The sequence below is a fragment of the Balaenoptera ricei genome, chromosome 7 (assembly GCF_028023285.1).
Source record: "Balaenoptera ricei isolate mBalRic1 chromosome 7, mBalRic1.hap2, whole genome shotgun sequence".
NCBI lineage: Eukaryota > Metazoa > Chordata > Mammalia > Artiodactyla > Balaenopteridae > Balaenoptera > Balaenoptera ricei.
The window spans coordinates 9,032,113-9,056,988 of record NC_082645.1 but is presented as its reverse complement, the minus strand read 5'-3'; the positions used below and the strand labels follow the sequence as shown (position 1 = coordinate 9,056,988).

The window sequence follows — 24,876 nt, the reverse complement described above, 5'->3', positions numbered from 1 at the left end:
ATGGACCCGTGTCACCTGAAAGCTGGTTAGAAATGCAGAATCTGGGGTCCGCTGCAGGACACCTGAATCAGATCCCGCATTTTCCTGCAAGTGACCAGGTGATTTATGAACATTTTGAGAAGCTCTGATCTAGCCTGTCCACCCCGCATCCCGCCCCCCTGTATCGTATAGGTGGTAAATAGAGGCCCGGAGAGGCTGTGTGACTTGCCTCAGGTGACAGAGTGGGATTTCCATCTGGTCCCTCTCTTTTTAAAGTTGCCTTAGAACGCAGTGCACATACCATATACATTCACATACCTGTTTAAGTGTACAATTCATTGTTTTTTAGTTTAGTCAGTTAAATATGTTAAACCATCACCACAACTAATTTTAGAGCATTTTTGTCCCCCTAAAAGAAACTCTGCACCTAGTAGCAGTCAGTCTTCGTTTTCTTCCTCTTCACCTGCCGTCCCCCAACTCTCCAAGCCCTAGGCAACCACTAATCTGCTTTCCATCTATAAATTTGCCTATTCTGCCATTTAATTTAATCGGTATCATGCAAAGGGTGGTCTTGTGGGACTGACTTCTTTTACTTAGGATAATGATTTCAAGGGCTAGCCACAATGTAGCATGAATCAGAACTTCCTTCCCTTCTGCTGCTGAATAATATTGCATTGTGTGAACGTACCTCATTTTATTTACTCTTTAGTTGATGGACATTTGGGTGGTTTCCACTTTTTTGGCTATTATGAATGTACTACTGTGAATCTTCAGGTGCAAGTTTTGGTGTGGACCTATGTTTTCATTTCTCACGTGTATGCACTTAGGAGCAGCATTTCTGGGTCCTATGGCTACTGTCCGTTTAGCTTTATGAGGACCTGCCAGGTCCTATTTTCCAAGGCAGCTGCACGAGTTTACATCGTACCAGCAGTAGAGGAAGGTTCCAGTTTCTCCACATCTAGCGCTTTTTATTGTCTATCGTTTTGATGGAATAAAGGGTGGGGTGATGGAGGCCTCTTCAGCCATTTGCCGGCCTCAACAGAGCAGGTGACCTCAAGGCAGGATTGCTGCTGGGTCTCAGGAGCAAACTGAAGCCAGAGAGGCTCCAGCGCTGTGAGGATGCTCTGAGGGTCTGTCTGCCTTATGCTGTCCGTGCCCACCGGCTTCCCTGTGTCCATGGCCAGAGGGCAGACGGTGAAGCCACCAGACGCCCCTGGATCACAGGTCCTCAGCGCCCCCCCCCCCCCCCGAGAGGGGCTGCTGCGCCCATCCCCTGGTTCCAGGAGGGTAGACCAGATGCTCACCCGAGAGCTGCATCAGTGTGGCTGCCCGCCCCTTGCCCTTTCTCTACTCTAAACAGAGCCTGGGGATGGAGCACTTCCCTGAGATGGTCCCTAGGTGCCCACTCTCCTGGGTGGCCTGTGGGGGAGGCTTCGGCTGCCTTTGGGCTGCCCTGACAAGCCCGGTCTGCCCCACAGTGACTGCCCCAGGGTGTCCTCCATGTACCAGAGGCCGAGACTGAAAACGGGGCTGCCGGGGGCCAGGTGGTGGTTGGAATATGATCGACCGGGAGGGTCTGGCTCCCACTTTCAAGATCAAGGGCCTGTGAGCCTGTGAACAGCCCTAGCCACAGCACACGGTTCCTGCTGGGCTGAGCACGGAGGGAGATGCCCGAGTGAGTCACAGTTCTGACCTTATCTTAGAGATTTGGTTTCCTACCCTGTGCTGTCCTTTGTGCTACTAACTTACCTGTTTACTCCCCTCCCACCTGTGTAGGAGGGTACCTGTTTCTCCACATCCTTACCTGGACTCTGTATTATCAGCCTTTTGAATCTTGTCTAAGAGGCACACAGAAAATAAGCTCCTGATTTTGATTTGCATTTCCTTCTTTTCCATCATGAAAAAAATGAGTGAAACTGAGCCAAGCCCTTTGCATTTCTTTTACTTTTTAAAAAACTGGCGGTTTATGTCCATCACCCATTTTTCTCCTGCCCTTTTGCGTATCGAGCTGCAAGGACCATGGTATTAGGTTGAACCGAATGCAGTTAACCATTTTCTAAGTCGTAACGGGTTGCCTATCTGCAGTTTCACGTTACTCATTTTCATAGATTAAGGATTCAGTTTAGCAGGGCGGCTAGATAAAAGTTCAACGTGTAGAAAAGTAGTGAATTTCCTGTGAACCAGCAACAACCAAGCGTAAAATGAAACAGGGAAAAGAGATAACCATTCCTAGTACTGAGAGCAAATCAAACAATTTTAGAAGATGCTGATCAAGCGTCTAGGGGTCTAGACACCCCGGATTCGGAATCAGCCAGCAGTGCGTATGAGTGTGGGTCCCAGTCAAGTCTACCATTCCCCAGTTCTGGGTGGGGCTGGAGGATCCTTAGCATTTTGGGGAGCAAGGAGAGACTAATTGAGACTTGGTCTAAATTAGAACTAGTACTACTGCTAACTCCTGCTTACCTTTTACCCAGCTTTTCATAACGTGAACATCTTGTATAAACACGGTACGGTGATTGAAACTAGGCAATTGCATGGGCATGATTCTGTTCCCTCTTCTGTGTCTTTATTTGAATTTTATCTGTTCCTCCACGATTGTCCTGTTTCTGTTCTGGATTCCAATCCAGGATCCCACATGGCATTTTGTTGTTATATCTCCTCCAATCTGTGATAATTTCCCAGTCTTTCTTTTTCTTCCGTGACCTTCAGGCTTAAAAAGTGGTCACTGGTTATTTTGTAGCATGCCCCTTAATCTGGGTTTGTCTGATATTTTTAGATGATGATATTGAGATTATTGCATTTTGGGGTTGAAGTGACGTGACGCCCTTGCCAGGGCATCATACTGGGGGATCATGACGCCGACATGTCTTACTGCTGTTGGCATTAACCTTAATGATTGAGTGGTGTCTGCCAGGCTTCTCTGCTGCAAAGTTACAATGTTCCCCTTTGTAACTAATAAATATTTTGGGGAGGAGGAGATAATTCTTTCTACATCTAGTAATTGAAACACTACTGTAAGAAAGAGCTTTCTCTTCTCTACCACTAATTTATTTATTCACTTATTTATTATATCAGTATAGACTAGTGGATATTAATTTTATTCTCTGTGTTGAATTCAACACTATTGTTATCTATTTTGTTTCTGAAATTGTTCCAGTTGTGGCTGTTGGGAGCTCCTTCAGACTGGCTCTTAGGATGCTGTGACACACCTCCATCCTTTTTTTTAAAAAATTAATTAATTAATTAATTTATTTATTTATGGCTGTGTTGGGGCTTCGTTTCTGTGCGAGGGCTTTCTCTAGTTGCGGCGAGCGGGGGCCACTCTTCATCGTGGTGCGCGGGCCTCTCACTATCGCGGCTGCTCTCGTTGCGGAGCACAGGCTCCAGACGCGCAGGCTCAGTAATTGTGGCGCACGGGCCCAGTTGCTCCGCGGCATGTGGGATCTTCCCAGACCAGGGCTCGAACCCGTGTCCCCTGCATTGGCAGGCAGATTCTCAACCACTGCGCCACCAGGGAAGCCCTCCATCCTTTTTTTGAGCGTTTCCCCACTTATGGCACCGCAAGATGCTTAACACAAGCTGAGCATCTTATGTTCTCCGGGCCCTGCGCCCCGGAAACAATCCCTTCTCGAAGGGGTCTCCAGGATACGATGTCCTCTTCTGCTGTGGTACAGGCACACGCATATTTACTGTCTTCCAAGTATTTATTGGGGGCGCGCTGTATGCCAGGCACGGCCTAGTCCCTGGCATTTGTACGTGGCTGCCAGGAGGTTAAGGCTCAAGGTCACACAGGTGATGGGCCGTCAGGATCAGGACTTGGGTGTGTGGCTTTGCACCAAAGCCTTGTGTGTGAGCGCTCTGTGTCACACACTTGCCCGAGACCACACGTACGCAAGTGACAAGACAGACCACCCTTGCTGAAGACACTGTGGCCTTGCGCTTTCCCCGTCTGCTATTATTTTGGGACTGCTGGCGTCCAGCCGTCCGTTCCCTGAGAGGTAACGATGGCTTCCATTATGTTTTATGTGACATTAATTACCCAAAGCAGTAACTGTTGGAAAGTAAACAACCTGTAAATCTTGGCCGGCCCGGGCAGCTGCCTCCTGTTCTTGGGAACGCGGTGATCTGGGCAGGAGGCCCTGCGCTGGTTCCACTGGCTGGCCAGAGCTACGCTGCTGGAGCACCCAGTGGGCACGGCCCCGGGGCAGGTGGCTGGCAGGGCGGGGGTGTGTCTGCCCTGGGCACCCCCTCCCCCAGACGGTTCGGAAGAGAGTCAGGTAGCCTGGGGGCTTGTTCCAGCTGGGCTTCCTGGGGCTGGGTGACCTTGAATGGCCTTGGGCGGCCAGGCTGCTCAGTGCTGGAGCAGTGGGGAGGGCCTGCGGCACCCAGGACAGTGGCTGGGCCCAGGGGAGGCTCTATGCTTGTTGGTTGGAGGTGGTAGTCGCGATGGGCACTTGCTGAGCCCTTCCTCCCTGCCAGGCTGCAGGTGCATGATCTTATTTCCTCCCCACAAACTGCAAGAACATTTTGCACATGTAGAGAGTGATGTACAAAAAGGTTCGAGAACTTGCCCAGGACTTGGGAGGGTCTGACTCTACCCCAGTGTGTCTGCCCTGACCCCGCTCTCCTCCCCCCGCCCGTCCTGGGCCAGGCCACAGGCCGCCGAGTCTTCGCCACTAACTTGCGGTGTCACCTCGGGCACATCCGCAGCTCCCTGGGCCTGGGTGTCCTTACCCCCAAAATGGACACAGGGATCCTGGACGGCAGGTTCTCCGGTGGCCGCCCAGAGAGACCTGCGGATCTGACCTCGTCTGCCTGTGTCTGGTGGTCTGTTTATGGGACAAAGAACTGCTTTCCCCAAATGCCCCCCTGTCTGATTGGCTTTTGGGTACCAGCCTACTGCTAGAAGAAAAAAATGCCAACCATCGTCACCGTGGTCATCTATTATGTGCTTGGGACAGTATGAGGCACTACTCCCTCTTTTCTTTGTGTCGTTTTTTCAAAGTCACGTGGAATATACTCCTAGTTAATTCTGGAGATATATATAATTTAAGAGGGAAGGGTCCTTCTCTATGCATTATTAGTTCCATATATTTGGCTCACAAATATAGGGATATACGTACTATAACATTTTAAAATAAAAGTATAATCATTGTGTACATATTATTCAGTGACTTGTTTTTTTCCCACTCGTGTGTGTGTGTGTGTGTGTGTGTGTTGGATTTTTTCTGTCTATTGTGGATCTAGATCTGCCTAATTTTTTTTTTTTTTTTTTGGTTTCCACTGTCTTTTTTTTTAAGTATAGTTGATGTACAATATTATATAAGTTACAGGTGTACAGTATACTGATTCACAGTTTTTAAAGGCTATACTCATACATCTACAGTTATTATAAAATATTGGCTATATTCCCTGCAGTGTACAGTATATCCTTGTAGCTTACTTTATACATATATAATCTTACTTTATACATATATAACCATATAATATATGTATATTATATACATATATAATATAGTAGTATATTATATACATATATAATATAATAATATGTATATATATTATATACATATATAATCTTTATGTATATATAATCTTTACATATATATCTTTATACATATATAATCTTTGAAGTATAGTTGATTTACAATATCATGTTAGTTTCAGGTGTACAGCACAGAGATTCAGTAATACATATATATACATTCTTGTGTGTGTGTGTGTATATATATATATATATATATATATATATATATATATATATATTCTTCTTCAGATTCTTTTCCCTTATAGATTATTACAAAATAGTGAGCATCGTTCCCTGTGCTCTACAGTAGGTCCTTTACATATATAATCTTAATTTTAAAATTATTTTTTAACTCTTAACTTTTTCAAAGTGATTTTAAATTTCAAACTGTGGAAGAATTGAAAGGTTAGTATAATGAACTTCTCTGCACCCTTCACTAGATTCATCGGTATATAATGTTTGTTTTTTTTTTTTAAAATAATGACAGTATCTTTTTTATTTATTTATTTATTTATTTTTGGCTGTGTTGGGTCTTAGTTTCTGTGCGAGGGCTTTCTCCAGTTGCGGCGAGCGGGGGCCACTCTTCATCGCGGTGCGCGGGCCTCTCACTATCGCGGCCTCTCGTTGCGGAGCACAGGCTCCAGACGCGCAGGCTCAGTAATTGTGGCTCACGGGCCCAGTTGCTCCGCGGCATGTGGGATCCTCCCAGACCAGGGCTCGAACCCGTGTCCCCTGCATTGGCGGGCAGATTCTCAACCACTGCGCCACCAGGGAAGCCCAGTATTTAATGTTTCGTCACATTTCCTTTATCTCTGTATTTTACATATATGTTTCCTCCCTGAATCACTTGAGAGTTAGCTGTAGACATCATGCTCTTTTATCCTAACTACTTTAGCAGGTATTTCCTCAAAACAAGGCCATTCTCTTCTATAACCATATTTCCATGATCAAATTCAGGAAATTTAATACAATACCTTCACCTACCACACAGCCCTATTAAATTGGGCCAATGGTTCTGACACCGTCCTTTTCCGCAGTTTTTTGCCCCGATTCCAGGTCCAGTCCAGAACGAGGCACTGTGCTTAGTTGTCCTTTCGTCTGGCGGATCCTCAGCCTTGTCTTTCACGCGGTTGACATTTTGAAGAGTATCCAGGCCATTTGTGGGTTTGCCTGATGTTTCCTCATGACTAGATTCAGGCTGTGTACTCCAGGCAGGGATAGTTCATGACCTTGTGTCCAGGCTGCAGCATCTCCGGGGGCACACGATGCTGTGTCACCTGGTTAAGGGACAGGCCTCATTCTCTGTAACAGCCGCGTGCTCTTCTACAGCTTGGTCTTAACATAGCTGTTGACCATGTAGTTCATTTTTTTGTTTGTTTCGTTTTTTTTGTTTTGTTCTTTTTTTTTTGACCATTTAGTTCATTTTGTTTTTAGCTATAACAGTACTGCTGCATTGAATAGCCTCAGAGAAATATATTTTTTAAATTAATAATTAGTTGCTTTACAATGTTGTGTTAGTTTCTGCTGTATATGTATACATATATGTATACATATACATATATCCCCTCCTTTTTAGATTTCCTTCCCATTTAGGTCACCACAGAACATTGAGTAGAGTTCCCTGTGCTATACAGTATGTTCTCATTAGTTATCTATTTTATACACAGTAGTGTATATATGTCCATCCCAGTCTCCCAGTTCATCCCACCCTCCCCTTTTCCTCCCTTGGTAGGTATTCATACGTTTGTTCTTTACTTCCGTGTCTCTATTTTTGCTTTGCAAGTTCACCTGTATCGTTTTTCTAGATTCCACATATACGTGAGACTATATGATATTTGTTTTTCTCTTTCTGACTTCACTCTGTATGACAGTCTCTAGGTCCATCCACGTCTCTGCAAATGGCACAATTTCATTCCTTTTTATGGCTGAGTAATATTCCATTGTATATATGTGCCACATCTCCTGTATCCACTTCTCTGTTGATGGACATTTAGGTTGCTTCCATGTCCTGGCGATTGTAAACAGTGCTGCAATGAACATTGGGGTGCATGTGTCTTTTTGAATTATGGTTTTCTCTGGATACCTGCCCAGGAGTGGGATTGATGTATCATATGGTAGTTCCATTTTTAGTTTTTTAAGGAACCTCCATACTGTTTTCCATAGTGGCTATACCAGTTTACATTCCCACCAACAGTGTAGGAGTGTTCCCTTTTCTCCACACCCTTTTCTGTGGACTAGAGTGCAGGAGATGGCATGGTTGGGTCAGAGGCTGTATGCGTTTGTAGTATTGATGGATACTGTCTAAAGGCTGTGACATCCCATCTCCCACCTCTGACATGTGAAAGCCCATTTCCCCACATTTTGTCCTTGAGGGACGTTAGCAATCTGTTAAACGTTGGCCAGTCTGATAAATGAAACTGCCATTGCATTATTTTCTTTTTTTTAAAAAAATAAATTTATTTATTTTATTTATTTATTTTTGGCTGCTTTGGGTCTTCATTGCTGCGCATGGGCTTTCTCTAGTTGTGGTGAGTGGGGGCTACTCTTCGTTGCAATGTGAGGGCTTCTCATTGTGGTGGCTTCTCTTGTTGCGGAGCACGGGCTCTAGGCGCATGGGCTTCAGTAGTTGTGGCACGTGGGCTCAGTAGTTGTGGCGCACGGGCTCTAGAGCGCAGGCTCAGTAGTTGTGGCGCACGGGCTTAGTTGCTCCGCGGCATGTGGGATCTTCCCGGACCAGGGCTCGAACCTGTGTCCCCTGCATCAGCAGGCGGATTCTTAGCCACTGCACCACCAGGGAAGTCCACGTTATTTTCATTTGGCCTGTCTTTGACCACTAAAGAGGTTAAACATCTTTGCATGTTCTTCTTGGTTTGGCTGACTAGTTCCAGCTCTGTTATTTGCTTTAGGGAATTCAATGTCAGATTGTGCAGCCATCAGTTAAAAACCTAAAACATGTCAGTACTGTCCAAGGGGCTATGGGTGTGTGTGTGTGTTTGTGTGTGTGTGTGTGCAAATCTAGTTCAGGTAAACTGGTAGCTGGCTTCTGAGTGCTCTGACTTAGCCATCAGGCAAGAAAGCTGGGGGGCGAAGTTGCAAAGCGCTGAGAGAAGTTGGGAGGGAGGAAGAGGTCAGCAGGAAGAGTGAAAATTATGTGAAAATTCAACTTCCAGTGTCCATAAAAAGTTTGATTGGAGCCCAGCCATGCCCATTCATTCATGTGCTGTCTGTGGCTGCTTCCTTGTTCAGTGACTAAGCTGGGCGTTGTGACAGGTCTTATGACCCACATGGCTGAAAATAGTTACTGCCCGGCCCTTCTTGGAGAAGGTTTGCCGATGCCTGGGCTGGAAGACATTGGTTATTGTGGGTTACACGAGGGAAGTGGGGGGAAGCTCAGTTTGCTGAACCCCTGCCTGTGCCGGGGGCCATGTAGAGAGCTGCACTTGTGTATTTTATTTAAAACCTCGCTGAAAGAGTTTTCTCTTCTTTTCCCGTGTTTTCCTTGCCCTCTTCCCCCATTCTGCTCCTCCCTGCATGGGGTGGAAGGAAGCAGGAAGGTCAACGGGGGGTGGGGGGGTGGGAGGTTGGGCAAGAGGGAAGCTTTCGTCCCCCTTTGAGTGGCGTCAGGGCCCTTTGGACAAAGTCTAAGCCGCTCTTCCCGGTGGTGACCCGGGCTCCCCACCGAGCCTCCGTCCAGCTGAGGGGCCCACACCCCTCCCCGCAGGCTAAAGCTGGAGCCCTCAAGTGGGAGGGGGTCACCGAGCTCTGCTGGCCTCCGCCGGTGGGCGTGGAGCCTGTGACCACCTCTCCTCCAGCACCGACACTCCCTGTCACCTTGGCTCCTCTGGGCCGGGCTAAACTAAACGCTGGCCCTGGGGCTCACGCCTGCCGGCCTTTAAGAGGCCTTTAACAGCTCCGGGGCCGGTGGGGGCCGGTGGGGTGCCGGGCAGGATCACTGGAGGAAACCCAGAGCCTTAAGGGCTCTGTCAAGGCTGCGGGAAGGCCACACCAGCAGTAGGGCTCCCCTGCCGTGCTGTTGACGGTCTCATCGCAGGGGAGCCTCTGAGCCAGGGACCTCCTGTGCGCCACTGTGTGCTGGGTGTGTCTGCAAACTTACATCAGCCCGCTGCGTTAACCACCAATACTGTCCACATTTTTGGAGCCATTTACCCATTACAAAGTCGTGGGCCCAGAGGGGAGTCTGGGCTCCAAACCTGGGTGCTAACGAGATCCCCACGGTAATTGTACGGGTCTGTAGAACGCTGGCAGCTGCATAGCTGTGTAATGTTTACCATGACTTTATTTAATTATGGTACATGATTATGATTTTCAATATGCAGACGTGACACGCACTTGAAAAAATTAAGTTGAAGTGAGTTGATTAAATAAAATAGGCTCACATTTGCAGCAACATGGTTGGACCTAGAGATGATCATGCAAAGTGAAGTAAGTCAGAGACGGACAAATATCATATGGTATCACTTATGTGTGGAATCTAAAATACGACACAATTGAACTTATCTGTGAAACAGACTCACAGATGTAGAGAACAGACTTGTGGTTGCTAAGGGGGAGGGGGGTGAGGGAGGGATGGATTGGGAGTTTGGGATTAGCAGATACAAACTTATATATAGGATGGGTAAACAACAAGGTCCTACTGTAGAGCACAGGGAACTATATTCAATATCCTGTGATAAACCATAATGGAAAAGAATATGAAAAAGAATATATATATATATGTATAACGGAATCACTTTGCTGTACAGCAGAAAGTAACACAACATTTATTTCAATAAAATAAAAAAAAAAATAGGCTCGTTACACTGCGGGTGGTTTTTAATTTCAGTGGCAAAATGGTGGGGACGGTGTGTGAATGCGTATGGCGAATGCAACCCCTGCTAGTGTCTCGGGCTATCCTGCACCCAGCGTGTCACTGGCACAGAGGGGGTGGGGGGCAGCTGGTGTGCAGTGAGCAATGGAGCCCAAGAGATCCTCCCTCTAAGGCAGGGCTGCGGAGTTGGAAACACACAACCAGAATGCAGTACAGAATGACAGCCAGCTCCAAGAGTTCTTCCTCCGTTGAATTATTTTTCATGCGAGAGAAATACTAGTTGACCCTTGAACAACATGGACTTGGACTGCGCGGGTCCACTTATACACAAGGTTGAATTCTTTTCAATAGCAAATACTACAGTACTACACAGTCCGAGGTTGGTGGAGCCCAGGGACGCAGAGGAACGGCAGATCTGCCCCGAGGGTCCGCGCCCCTGACCCCCACGTTGTTCTAGGGTCAACTGTGTTTTTTTTTTTTTTTAATTTATTTATTTTTGGCTGTGTTGGATCTTCGTTGCAGTGCACAGGCTTCTCATTGCGGTGGCTTCTCTTGTAGCGGAGCATGGGCTTCAGTAGTTGTGGCGCTCGGGCTCAGTAGTTGTGGCTTGCGGGCTCTAGAGCACAGGCTCAGTAGTTGTGGCGCACGGGCTTAGTTGCTCCGTGGCATGTGGGATCTTCCCGGACCAGGGCTCGAACCCATGTCCCCTGCATTGGCAGGCGGATTCTTAACTACTGCACCACCAGGGAAGCCCGGGTCAACTGTATTTTAATTTCAGAGTGACTGAATGCTCTAGAGAATAAGAGAACAAATATTCATGTGCCCAATGCGGTGTTTGCAACCTTGCCAAATTTGCTTCTGATTTTACCTCTTTCTAATCCTGTTGCCTTTCCTCCCAGGAGCAAAACCATCGTTGTGAAGTTGGTGGTCCCTCTGCGCACGCTTAAGTTTTTACTCCTTTTTGCATACTTCGCCGTAAAAGCGACCAGTATTGTTTTCCCTGTCTCCAGACTTTATATAAGTGGTCTCATAGACATCACTGAGCCCCTTTTTTTGTTTAGTAGTATGTTTCTGAGATTTCTCCATGTTGATCCATGCCTCTGGAGGGCTCATTTCAAGTGCTGTGTGCTATTCCGTTCTAAGTCCCGTAATAGAATTAATGTGTCTTTCTCCTGTAGCTGGATATAGGTTGGTGACAATTTCTCACTGCAATGAGCGATGCCATAGCGGGCAATTTTTATCTAAGTCTCCCAGTGCATAGCAAGTACTTCCTTAGGATGTGCCTCTAGAATTGATGTGCTTGACAGGGGGCTTGTGTGTCTTTAGCCTAACTCCTTTTTTTGTGGGGGGGGGGGGGAGGCAAACTATGGTCCCAATGGTTATATCAGCGTAACGCTTCCATCAGCAGTGCCCTAGAGCCCATTCTTCACAGCCTCATCCACACTTGCTACTGTCAAGCTGAAATTTTTGCCCCTCGGACAGATGTTAGATTGTATCTTATTTTACTTTACAGTATCCTGTTTTCTTGTACCGTCCGGCACATCTTTCCATGTGTTTGTTGACCTTCTTCTGTTTCCATAGGGTGACCATATGCCCCAGTTTGCTAGATCATTTCCCACTGATAGGGACTGTGTAAATATTAACAGCACCCCTGGTATTTTCAGAAGTTTCTCGATATAAATTTTAACACAGATTTTCTTATATTTTATAAAGGACATAATTTTTCTTTTGTGTATTTGTTTCTAGTTTAAGAAATCCTTTCCTACCCCATGATCATGAAGTAGTCTCATATTTTCTTTAGAAACGTTAAGGTTTTGCTTTTATTTTATGGTTTTCATCCACCTAGAATTAACTTATTATGTGTGATGTGAGGTATGGATTTATTTTTCCATATGGATAACCGGTTATCTCACACTCTTAAAAAGTCTGTCTTTTTTTTTAAAGCACTGCTATATAGATCAAGTTTGCTAGAATCTAAAGGTTTGTTTCTGGGCTCTTTTACATTGTTCTATTTGTCCTCATACCAAAAATGTCATGGTTTTAGCTATTGTCACCTTATAATATGTTCAGGGTATTTTATATTATTACTTTAAAAATTATTTTATTGAAGTCTAGTTGATTTACAGTGTTGTGTTAATTTCTGCTGTACAGCAAAGTGATTCAGTTATGCACACACATATATATATATATATATATATATATATATATACACATTCTTTTTCATAATGGTTTATCACAAGATATTAAATATAGTTCCCTGTGCTATACAAAGTATTTTATTTTATTATTTTTTTAACATCTTTATTGGAGTATAATTGCTTTACAGTGGTGTGTTAGTTCCTGCTTTATAACAACGTGAATCAGCTGTACATATACATATATCCCCTTGTTCTATTTTTTATTTTATTTTATTTTCTATGTTTTGGCCACGCCTCGCGGCAGGCGGGATCATGGTTCCCCCACCAGGGATCGAACCTGTGCCCCCTGAAGTGGAAGCGTGGTGCCTTAACCACTGGACCTCCAGGGAAGTCCCTATACAGAGTATTTTAAAGGGAATAGGAACATGTGTTTCAGGGAGGCTCGTTTATCATGAGGAAATGATACGCTACAGAATGGTCACATACACATCAGATTTCTAAGGCCCATCTTGGTTCAGAGAACTGAGGTCCTGGGCATTAGGAATTTGAGCCTTAAAAGAAAGGAGAGGGTTTAGGCGGATGGAACAGGATCATGAAGTAAAACAAATATCAAGAAATTCAGGAGAAATATAACAGATGGATTCCTTGAATATTAGAACCAGAAGGGAACTTTTGAAGCCACCAGACACCGTGCGGAGTAGCTTGGCTAAGTGACCAGTCTTCAGAGTCCAGCAGAGCTGGGTTTGATCTTCCACAAGATACTTAACCTCTCTGGATCTTAATTTCCTCATCTATAAAACGGGAGCAATAATGGGTTTTCCTCCTAAGATTGTTGTGAGGGCTGAATGAAATAATGCTCGCGAGGGCTTAGCAATGTCCCGACACAGAGCTAGATGACAACGAAGTGATTGTTTACTTATTTATTATCCTATTCCCTTGATTCTAAGACCAACATTTTTTCCTTGTTCCACATTTCACAATTCTGAAATTAGAACAGGCTTTACTGTCATTTTCTGTAGTGATTGATTTATCCTTCTGGATTATTATTTTTTTTCCAGAAGTTCAAAATCTTTTCATTTTATTTCAAATTTTTAAAGTCATGTTTGTTTGTTTTTTTAACATCTTTATTGGAGTACAATTGCTTTACAATGGTGTGTTAGTTTCTGCTTTATAACAGAGTGAATCAGCTATACATATACATATATCCCCATATCTCCTCCCTCTTGCTATCCTTCTGGATTATTGTTTAGGGTGTAGGAAACAGAGGATTTTACAGACAAGGAAATGGAGTCAACGTGCTTTATCCAGGGTCAGGGAACAAGTCGAGTTGGTCATCCTAAGAATCCCCTTTATTTCTAGTCCTAAAGGGGAGAAGGAAGGAGAAAAAAAATACCATCTTGACTGGGGATGGGGCTCATGGGGCGCTTTGTATGCCACCAGATGCTGGGGGCAGACTTTAACCAGCAAACAGAATGGAACCAGATGCCTTCCAGAAAGGCGAAGTTGAGAGAGAGCCTTCTTCCCTCCAGGCAACACACAACAGGTTGGCTGGGGCCAAGTTTCTGCCCCTGGCTCTATCACTGACTAGCTGTGTGAGCTTGCTCAAGTCAGGTAACCTCTCTGAGCCTCTGCTTCCTTCTATCAGGTGGGGCTCATAATCTAAGCTGCACTGTTGATTCAGGTGAGTGAATACCTGGGCAGGCTTTGCTGCTGGCTAAGCACCCAGGGAATGGAAGCTGTTAGGTGTTCCCTAAAGGCACGTCTCTCAGGGCCACCTCCCGACTACAGTTTTGCTTGGGGTTACTTTCTCATTCATTCTTCCCTCAACTGTAGAAATCCTGCCCACTCTTCAAAGTTTATCGCCAAGTGTTATTTTCTTATCCAGACCCTTCCTCCCCACCTCCCCCTTTGGCTCTCTGTTGTTTCTTATTTGTTTTCTTTTCTAAAAATTTTTAAATTTAATTTTTCTTTTATATTGGCGTACAGTTGATTTACAATGTGTTAGTTTCAGGTGTACAGCAAAGTGATTCAGTTATACATATACGTATATCTGTTCTTTTTCAGATTCTTTTCCCTTATAGGTTATCACAGAATACTGAGTGGAGTTCCCTGTGCTATAAAGTAGGTCCTCATTGGTTATCTGTTTTATGTATAGCGTGTATATGTTAATCCCAAACTCCTAATTTATCCCTCCCCACCTTTCCCCTTTGGTAACCATAAGTTTGTTTTCTATGTCTGTGGGTCTATTTCTGTCTTGTAAATAAGTTCATTTGTATCCTTTTTTTAGGTTCCACATATGAGTGATCTCATATGGTATTTGTCTCTCTCTGTCTGACTTACTTCACTCAGTGTGATCATCTCTAGGGTTCGCCTTATGCCGGTTCTGTTTGAGATACCCCAGGAGATCGCCAACCCTTTGAGGGCGGGAGGCTGTCTTGCTTTTGCCAGCCCTGTAGTTCTAGCACAGAGCATCGAGTCCCTCCTGCGTCAGACAGTACAGTGGTGACCAAAACAGACACAGCCCTGTGCCTTGACAGAGCCCACTTTCCTCGGCTCCCACCCATGCCCTGAGGTGATGCCGGCCAAGCAGAGAGATGTCCGTGTCCCCCGGGTCAATTCAGCCGTCCTGACCTTGCTCATCAGCCCGTGTGTCACTGGGGGTGCTGCTGCTGTGCTGGCTGGGAGGGGGCTGGGGATGTGTGTCGGCGCCTTGGCAGCCCGGATGGGGAGGGAGGCCGGGCGTCTGTCTGAGGCCTGAGCAGGGGGGTGCAGAGTGGCTGGGGGGGTTCTGTGAGCAAGGGAGATGCGGTGGGGAAACAGGGGGGCAGGTCTGTGCTGCCGGTGGAGGAGGCCGGGACCCCGGGCCTGTAGCCCCGTTAGTAGCTCTGATCCCTGAGCAGCCACCTGTGATGCTCATGTCCGGGGACCACTCTGCGTGGAACGGGAGGTGTCGCCTGCCGGCCCTGAGCTGAGCTTGCCCCGCGGAGCCTGGGGTCAGTGTTCATGGGGCCCTGGGGCGCCTGTAAACCCACGGTAATGACCATCTGGGCCTTGGGCCTCATGCCAGACCCGGCTGCATTCTTCCTGGGGGAGGTGGAGGACACTGGAAAAACCAGTTTAGGGTGTGTGAGGCTCCACTGCCTGTCGCTATCAAGGGAGAGTTGGCTCCGGAGCCCGGAAACGTGTGTGAAAAATCTGGCTTTTTCAGAAAGGTACCAGTGTCGATTCAGGTCAGCGAGACCCTTAGGAACTGGCACGTGAGCAGGCCAAGAGTTTGGGGTCCATGCCTTTTCCTTCTGACGGAACGTGCCCGGCAGGGCGACCTGAGTGGTGCCGGGACCTGGTGTGTCTTTCTGGTTTTCACTCGTCCTGGCAGCTGGGCTGGCGAAAGCCGGATGGACGGGTCCCACCTTCCTGAGAAGGGAGCTTCACCGAGTGGGCACCTCTGAGCCAGCCAGCATCATGTCCACGCCCACGGCACCGTGTCCCCAGGATTGCACGGCGTTTGGCGTGTGGTTGTGTGCTCAGCAAATACTTGGAATGAATGACTGAATTTCGTAGTCTCTGCCTGCTCTGTTATTCACTGGGGGACTGAGTATATTAGTTTCCTGGGGTTGCTTTAACAAATGGACTGCAAACACGTTGGCTTAACACAAAGCAGAAGTTTATTCTCTCACAGTTCTGGAGACCAGAAGTCAGAAATCCTCCAGGGCTGTGGTCCCCGTGGGGACTTTAGCGGAGAATCCGTTCTTTGCGTCTTCCGGCTTTGGGTGGCTCCAGGCATTCCTTGGCTTGTGGCTGCATCAATCCCATCTCTGCTCCTGTGGTCACCTTGCCTCCTCTTTCCTCTGTGTGTGCTCTTATAAGGACACTTGTCATTGGATGTAGGGACCTCCAGGACAAACCAGGATCATTCCTCGTCTCAAGATCCTTAACTTAAATTTCATCTGCAAAGACTCTTTCCAAAAAGAAGGTAACATTCACAGGTTCTGGAGATTAGGGTATGGACATATCTCTTGGGGGACTACAATTTAACCCACTCCAGGGAGTCTTAGTATTTTTCTTTTTTTTGTTTTGTTTTTCTTGTTTGTTTTGTTTTAATATTTTTCTAATCATTGCTTTTCTAGATATATTAAAGCTGTTAACCACTGGGTTTGTGCTGCTCCTAGTTTGCTGTTTGCATTTAAGATATAGATGTATATATATCTACATCTGTATCTGTATCTTGATCAGATTTCTCTTTCCCTCATTGATTTTGGGTTCAGAAAGTCCTTCCCTATTGAGTCGCCATTCACGTTAAAACAAAACCTTAGGGCTTCCCTGGTGGCGCAGTGGTTGAGAGTCTGCCTGCCGATGCAGGGGACACGGGTTCGAGCCCTGGTCTGGGAAGATCCCACATGCCGCGGAGCAACTAGGCCCGTGAGCCACAACTGCTGAGCCTGCGCGTCTGGAGCCTGTGCTCCGCAACAAGAGAGGCCACGATAGTGAGAGGCCCGCGCACCGCGATGAAGAGTGGCCTCCACTTGCCGCAACTAGAGAAAGCCCTAGCACAGAAACGAAGACCCAACATAACAATCAATCAATCAATCAATCAATAAATCTTTAAAAAAACAAAAACAAAAAAAAAAAAACAAAAAAAACCTTAGGAAATTAGTTTTTTAATCCAGTGGTAACTTGGATTAAACCTGCAAAACCCAGGGAAATCTGCATGAGGTGTGGAGTTTAGTTAATTGTACTGTGCCATGGTCAGTTTCAATAATGTACCATAGTGACCTCAGATGCCACCACTGGGGGAAGCTGGGGTTGATACTCAGGACCTTTCTGTACTATTTTTGTAACTTCTTGTGAGTGTATCATTATTTAAAAAAATTTTTAAACAAATTTTGATTAGATTTACCAAGAACAATTATGAGATCATTTGCTCTCTCTTATTTGTAAAGCATCCTTTATGAAGCTCTGATGTATGCTAAGCTGTTTTAGAGTTGTGGTTGAATTTACTTAATTTGGAAAAAGCTGACATCATTTGCTAGGTGGTCTTCCCCTCTAGGAATGTGGCATATCCTATTTTTTCAATCTATATTTTATTTTCCAATAAAATATGTGTAGTTTTCTTCAGATTATTTGCAGATACTTTAAAGTTTGGGGTTGTTCGTATGGATGGATCTTTTCTCCATTTACATTCTTTCACCGGCTTGTGCTGGTTACATGTCCCCAAATAGAATCCCCACACCCTTTCAAATACATGAAATTCTTTTAACTTGAGAAAATGCATTTCATTCTGCAATTAGAGACAATGTTTAACAGGCTTTTATTCGTTCCTTTAAACCTGCTCTCAGGAAGGGTCCGGTCAGTTATTTAATGTAGATTTAAGTATCTGTGTTCTCCATCCGAGTGTATAGGGGGTGTTCTTCATAAAGAAATATTAAGTCGTGGACTTCCCTGGTGGTCCAGTGGTTAAGGCTCCGCGCTTCCACTGCAGAGGGCACGGGTTCAATCCCTGGTCAGGGAAGTTCTGCAAGCCATGGTGAGGCCAAAAGAAACAAGAAATACGAAGTTGTGTTCTGTAAATTTAACGCTAACTGTATTGTTTTGGATTCTATGTCTTTGAACATTGTAGAGGTGCTGTCTCTCTCCAGGGCTCACGCGCGTTACCCTGGGAGCCCCAGGCCCCCCTCCAGGCCACATGGACAAACTGGGGTGTCCAGTCCAGAGCGTGATCTGAGCTGTCTGTGGCCTTTGTTCTCTGCTTTGGTCCCCGGGGCCGTGAGGCCTGGGTGGGCCCTGAGGGTGTTGAGAAGACCTCTAGCTGGGGGTGTCCCAAATTTGAAGACAGAAACGGAAAATGTACTGTTATCCCCCCTCCAGGTCAGTCTTATGAAATCCGACTGCTGGAGAATCGGAAGCTGGGAGATTTTCAGGATCTGAACACAAAATACGTGAAGGTGAGGCTGCCGGCTGTGCCCTTCCTGGGCTCCTGAGGGTGCGCTGTCGCGGTCCCAGCACCTGGGCTTGCAGCGGGAGTGCCTGGGAGGTTTGGGGAAAGCTCCAGGGCCAGAGGTGGGCTCCTGGTCCCCGGAGTGTGTTGTCTAAGGGGCCTCGGGTGGGCCGGCAGCACTGAGAGCCAGAGGGACGTGGGCTGATGGACCGGGCGCTGGGTCGGACAGGCTCGGCTTCCAGCCTGGCTTTGCCTCTTGCCAGCCTTTTCTGAGCTTCAGTTTACTCATCTGCGCGGAGGGGTTTGTAGATGACCCGCGTGTGCAGAGCGCTTAGGAACCCTGGAGGGAAGGGCAGCACTCGTGTTCGTGCCGTCATTCGTATTGCTGGGGCTCTGGGAGGGGGGCGGGGAGGAAGCCTCCAGGCTGCTCCAGGCTGCTCCAGGCCTTGGAGGGCGGGAGGCTTGTCTGGCTTGGGGAGGGTCGAGGGCAGGCTCCCTGTGGGTCCCTCTCAGGACCCGCGCTCCGCTGCCCCTTACTGCCACCCCTCCCCTTCCGCCCGCCCAGAGCATCATCCGTGTGCTGTTCCACGACCGGCGGCTGCAGTACACAGAGCACCAGCAGCTGGAGGGCTGGCGGTGGAGCCGGCCCGGGGACCGCATCCTGGACATCGGTGAGTCTCCCGGGCCAGGAGAGGCCGACGGAGCTCCAGGCACTCGGGGGTCCTTCCTGGGTGCCATCTGGACCCAGGCCTGTCCAGGGCATCTTGGCGCACTTTTGCCTTGTGTAAAACCCCATAGGAGCTGGTGGAGGTGACCGTGCCACCAGGCCTGCCCTTGGGAGTTCACCTTTTGCGGGGGCTGGGATGGGGTGGCACGTGGGATCTGAGGACCTGCCGTCAGGGAGCGAGAAGCAGGGAAGGCTTTGCAGAAAGATCCTGCCTTAAAGGATCATGATGAGTGATGAAGGGCAGGGTGGGCCTCACAGAGAGGGGCAGTGGAAATGGAACTGGGGGCTCAGGCGGTGGTCCACGGTCTTTTATCCACAACCCTTGGGGCCAGATGGGTTTTGGAATTCAGAAGTTGGAATGACAGTAAGGTGTGTAGACCCATAGCCTCGGGTCACACCGCCAACAGGCAATCAAGCAGAGCAATGTTCCTGCAGCAGAACAGAATGACTCTACACAATGGGGTAAAGGCGTCAAGTCAGGATTCTGCCAAGTGAGTTACGCAAAACCTAGTTTTCAGAACTTCTGGCATTTCGAATTGTGTAAGGAATTTGGACCTGTAATGAGAATCCTTCCCGAAATATTTGGGAGTGGCTGACGATTGCACTTTTGTGTGTGTATGTGCACAGATATTCCACTGTCTGTTGGTATCTTGGACCCCAGGGCCAGCCCGACCCAGCTGAATGCAGTTGAGTTTTTGTGGGACCCTTCGAAGAGAGCGTCTGCTTTCATTCAGGTGAGCGGGAGGGAGCTTGCCCTCAGTGGGGAAGCCGGAGCTCTGGGGTCCATTGGGTCGTTTCTCGAAACCATCCGTCCGGGGGGCCCTGATGGGCTCCTGCCCTCTGCTGCAGGAAAGGAGGCTGAAAGGGTGGATGAGTGTGGCTCAGAGTCACAGGGCTAGTTGGTCCCTGGGGCTGGGAAAAGGACGTGGGATGTTGTAGCATCCTGTGTGGGTTTTGCTTATCAATATGTAAGCTTTTTGCCAAACAAGTATGGCCTAGCATAAATAATTTGAAGTGAAAATTTTTTTCGTAATTGTTTCTGTTGTTTCTATTATTAAATTAATTATTTAATTCTCAAGCACCTGGTTGTGAACCTGGCCTTGTGTTAAACACCACGGCAGATAGAGGTGACCAAGGGCCCAGCCGGGGCCCTGTGCTTCCGGGTTTGCCCCTGGCTCTCTTACTGTGTGTCCCTTTTTGAGCCTCTTGGTTTTCCCACCTGTCTTATAAATTAGAGAGTGAAAACAGAGCCATGACCACAAGGCCTGGTTCATAGTAATCGCTCAGTAAAAGTGAGCGATCTTTTTGCCTTGCATAATTACAATACTTGAATTGCATTTTAAAAGAATTATAATAATGTTATCGTTTACTATTACAATAAGATGTATTGTATTATGACATGATCACAGTGTTATAGCAAGAAATATACGTCAAGGGCCTTCTGTGTAACAGGCACTAACGAGAAATAAAGAAGCGGTCCCAGCTTCTGGCCTGGCCTGAGTAACCTGGCCACCAGGCCCTTAGGGACTAAGCTGTGGTCCCTGCTCTGTGGTCTGTGGGATTTGCCAAGGGAGAGGTCTCACGGGCAGGAGTGAGGGGGTCTGCTGGGGTCAGTGGGCCTGGAGCAACGGCAAGGACTTAGGTGGTCAGGCAGGGCCTCCAAGGTCAAGGGACAAAGGTGAGAGGGCATGCCCTCTGTGGATAGGGGATGGGGCGGCCAGCGGCCTGACCGAGTGGACAGCACTGGGGGAGAGCGGAGAGGTGGAGGTGGGTCTGACCGTGCGGGATGGAAACCTCCATCTGGAGAGGAGCCCGTGGGCGGGGGGCGGTCCAGAGCCCATCCTCGCCTGTTTCTGGCTACCTGTCCCCCGCGTCCCCTGCAGGTGCACTGCATCAGCACAGAGTTCACCCCGAGGAAGCACGGGGGCGAGAAGGGCGTGCCCTTTCGGGTGCAGATCGATACCTTCAAGCAGAATGAGAATGGGGAGTACACGGAGCACTTGCACTCGGCCAGCTGCCAGATCAAGGTGTTCAAGGTAGGACGGCCCCGCCGGCTCCACCCGCCGTCACCCGGCCCCTCACCCTGCCTGGGACGGTGAGGCCGAAGCGCGGAGGCCCAGCAGGGAGCGCGGCGTCCCCGTGGTGGCCCGGGGCTCCTGCCTGGGCTCTGATGAGCCAGCCCGCCTGCTTTCTTCCCCGCAGACGGCCGGGCTCGGCTCTGCTTGACCAGAGTGCTGGGATTGGCACAGTTTTAGACTTTTGTTTTTCTCCCGAGCACTTTGGCCACAGATTCTGTAGTTGCCCATTAGATTCTCCTTAGAAGTCAAGTTAGGAGACCTCCCGTGTGGGTCCTGACCATGGGTGTTATTTATTTATTTATTTTAATGGAAGTATGGTGGATTTACCATGTCGTCTGAGTTTCAGGTGTACAGCACAGTGATTCAGTTATACATATACATGTATCTATTCGTTTTCAAATACTTTTCCCAGTTAGGTTATTGCGGAGTATTTCCCTGTGCTACACAGTAGCTCCTTGTTGGTTATCTGTTTTACATATGGTAGTGTGTATGTGTTAATCCCAGTGGATGTTATTCCCTTGTCCCTGTGCAGTGGCCTCCTGGTACCTCCCTTCTTTTCCTTTCTCGCCTCACCCCCTGCCGTCTCCTGCCATTGCTTCTCACCTCATCTGTCTGGACAGAGTATTTCCTAAAGACGGTCCACAGTGGTGCAGCTCAGGGTGGCCCCGCGGGGAGGGAGGGTGGCCGCGGACCCCGCATCATCCATCCTCAGGGTGGGCGGGCCGGTGCCGAGCAGGACCACAGGCCCCGTCGCCAGCAGGCTGGACCTGCCCGCCGGCCAGGAGATCCCAGCAGGTGCCCCAGGACGGGGCGCGGACCAGCCCCAGTGCCTTCCCCGTCCTTCCTGTCTTTCACAATTAGGGGACCTGGGGACTTGCCGACAAAGCTCCGTCTGCCGGGGCTGGAGATGCCAGAGTGAGCGGCCGTAGAAATAGGGCCTCGTTCCAGAGGAAGCTGGGTCAGTGTTGATCTTCCTGAGCTCGGGAGGGATGTGGAAATAAGTGCCCACAGGTAGAACCATCAACCTGGCGGCGGAGTGGTGACCTGGCCTGTTTCCCAACCGGCTGGAAGGCCCTGAAGCTGCCCGTGTCTGCACTCAGGCCACACAGCCGGGCGGCTGGCTTCATCCCCACTGATAGCGTCTGGCCGCCCGAGGGCTGTGGGCAAAGGGTTCTGAGGCCCTGGCCGGGCTCCGTGCCCTGGGCCACCTTGGTCAGTTAGTGCTGCCACCCTGGGTGGGGAGGGAGGGATGGTGGGGGGAGCGTGAGTTTGTCTTCTCTGCCAGGGCGGTAGCACCCTCCAGAAACCCGCTGCATCATTATGAAGCCTTGAAACCGGCCTCCGAAGGAAGTTCCATTTCTGCCCCATGTTTGTTTCCTCTTCCTGCTGTAAAAGAATTGCCAAAAGCTGAGTGGCTCAGCACTACACACTATCTTTTAATGTTGGAGGTCAGGAGTCTGAACCGGGCCCCACTGGGCTAGACTCGGGCGTCAGGAGGGCTGAATTCCTTTCTGGAGGCCCCAGGGGAGAATCTCTCTTCCCTTGCCCTTTCCGGCTTCTGGAGGCCTCCGCATTCCTTGGCCTGTGGCCCCTCCTCCATCCTCGAAGCTGGAGCAGGTGGAGCCCCTCTCACACGCATCACCCTGACTGCCCTGTTCGCCCCACCTCCACTCTTAAGCCCCTGTCATTACACTGGGCCCACCGGGATGATCCGGGCTCGTCTTCCTATTTTAATCTCATGTTGTTGGCCATCTTAAGTCCATCTGCAACCTTGCCCCCTTCTGCCCTGTAAGGTAACATCCTCCCAGGCTGTGGGTATTAGGACGTGGCCATCTTTGGGGAGCTTTCGTCTGCCGACCCCGTCCACCGGTGCCTCTGGTCTTGGGTCTGCTCCGGGGTCCAGGGTGATTCTGCCTCACAGCTCCGAGGCTGTGCAGCGGGTGATCTCTGCCTGTCCTGCAGTCCCACCCCCTCCCTGTCACGCAGAGACCAGGTCCAGGGTTCCACCGGCTGTCTTCTGCCCTCAGGTGGTGGGTGCGTCCAGTGTGATTCCACTGCTCTCCGAGCGCGTGCCCTGGGAATGGGCGCCGGGCCGGGCGGTAGGAGGGGGGAGCGGTCTGCGCCAGGGGTGCCCAGCCCTCCCCATGGCTCCCGTGAGCTTCCCGGGGTAGGCGCCTCTGTTACCCGAAGCGGGGTCCCCAGAATGCCCGAGGTGGCCTGGCCAGCCACCCCCCCCCCCGCCAGCAGCAGTTCAGACGGGTGTGCACTGGGGCCAGGCACAGCCCAGCCGAACCGCCCATCACTCTCCCATCTCACGTCACCCTGGTCACTGGGAAGCCCTGGCTTCTCGGAGCCCTGTCCTGGGGCTCCATGGGCGTGTCTGGGCCACTCCCTGCCCCGCCGGCTGCCCGCAGGCTGCCCCCTACAGGCAGGCTCGGCCACGCTTTGCCAGTAATGCTTCTGGGCCGGGAAGAAGGGCCTCCTTTCTGGGACAAGAGGACGGAGGTGAAGCAGGGAAACCAGATGACGGGGGTCCGGCTGCCGCATGCCCGGCCCTCCCACTGGACACCGGATCTGTCACTCATGTCCCCGTAGGACCCCCAGCAAACCTCCCTCCCTCCAGCCTGGGCATCCCCCTGAGGGCTATTTCCTAAAATCTCCTGAGCTGGGAGTCAAAAGCTGCAGCCTGAGGAAGGTGCCCGCCAGGATGATCCCAGAGGCGCCATCGAGCTTGAGGATGAACTTTCCTCCCTGACTGCCCACTGCGCGTGGTCCACTGCCTACAGAGTGAAGCGCTCAGTTCTGGGCCCTGCGGAGTCTTGATATCTGGCCCCGACCACCAGGCCCTGAACTCAGGAGGGGATAGTCCCAGTGGTCAGGATGGTCCCCATCAGCTGGGCCTGCTGGGCTGGAAGCCGGGAGCGTGGCCGTAGTCCTAGGACTTCTGGGCAAGGAGGCCCCCACGATGGCCAAGATGGCCTGCAAGTGTAGACCGAGCCCTGGCCAGCAGCTCCCGGCTCATCCACTTCCCGTCACTCTCCACGGGGAACCCACGGAAGGCTCTCGAGGGGTCCTCTCCATTAGCAAGTGGCCACTGGTAAAGCTCTGCTCCAAGCATTTCTGCATGAGCAGCTGGGCGGACCCTGTAGAGACCCCGTAGGACCCTGTAGCAGGCGCTGAGCTCCCTCGGGGTGGGGAAGGGTTCCAGGCGGGAGGGAGGACCATGTTTCGGATGCCTGGGAGGTGAGAGAGATGCTTTCTTGTCCGTGAGATCATTCTTGGGGTTCTGGGTGAGGTGGGGAGTGTGCTGGCCTTGGTGGGGGGGGGCACTGCTCAGCCCTGGATCTCCCCCCGACAGCTGCCTCTGCCTGCTTTGAACTCATTGGACCCCTGTGCTCTGCACTTACAGCCAAAGGGAGCTGACCGGAAGCAGAAGACTGACCGAGAGAAGATGGAGAAAAGAACGGCCCAAGAGAAGGAGAAGTACCAGCCGTCCTATGAAACCACCATCCTCTCAGAGGTGAGCCGGCCGGAGCCTTCTACCAGGGGCGGCGAGGGTTGGTTTAGATCCTTGGAAAAGTGCCCATTTGGGGTGAATGCTTCTTCCGAGAGCGCCCGTTAAATCGTGGTGTGTTCCTTTGTCTGGAGCTGCTTTCATTTAAGG

General features: G+C 49.4%; 1 protein-coding gene across 3 annotated transcripts in view; it reads left to right on the top strand.

Moving 5' to 3' along the window:
* TFCP2L1 (transcription factor CP2 like 1) overlaps window positions 1-24,876 on the top strand; it is a 66,375-nt gene that overhangs the window by 17,725 nt on the left and 23,774 nt on the right. For all 3 annotated transcript variants that reach the window (XM_059927650.1, XM_059927653.1, XM_059927652.1), the window contains 5 exons: window positions 18,338-18,414; window positions 18,973-19,078; window positions 19,762-19,868; window positions 21,018-21,170; window positions 24,622-24,732. In XM_059927650.1, coding sequence (XP_059783633.1) covers window positions 18,338-18,414; window positions 18,973-19,078; window positions 19,762-19,868; window positions 21,018-21,170; window positions 24,622-24,732 — 554 coding nt within the window. The remainder of the gene's footprint in view (window positions 1-18,337; window positions 18,415-18,972; window positions 19,079-19,761; window positions 19,869-21,017; window positions 21,171-24,621; window positions 24,733-24,876) is intronic.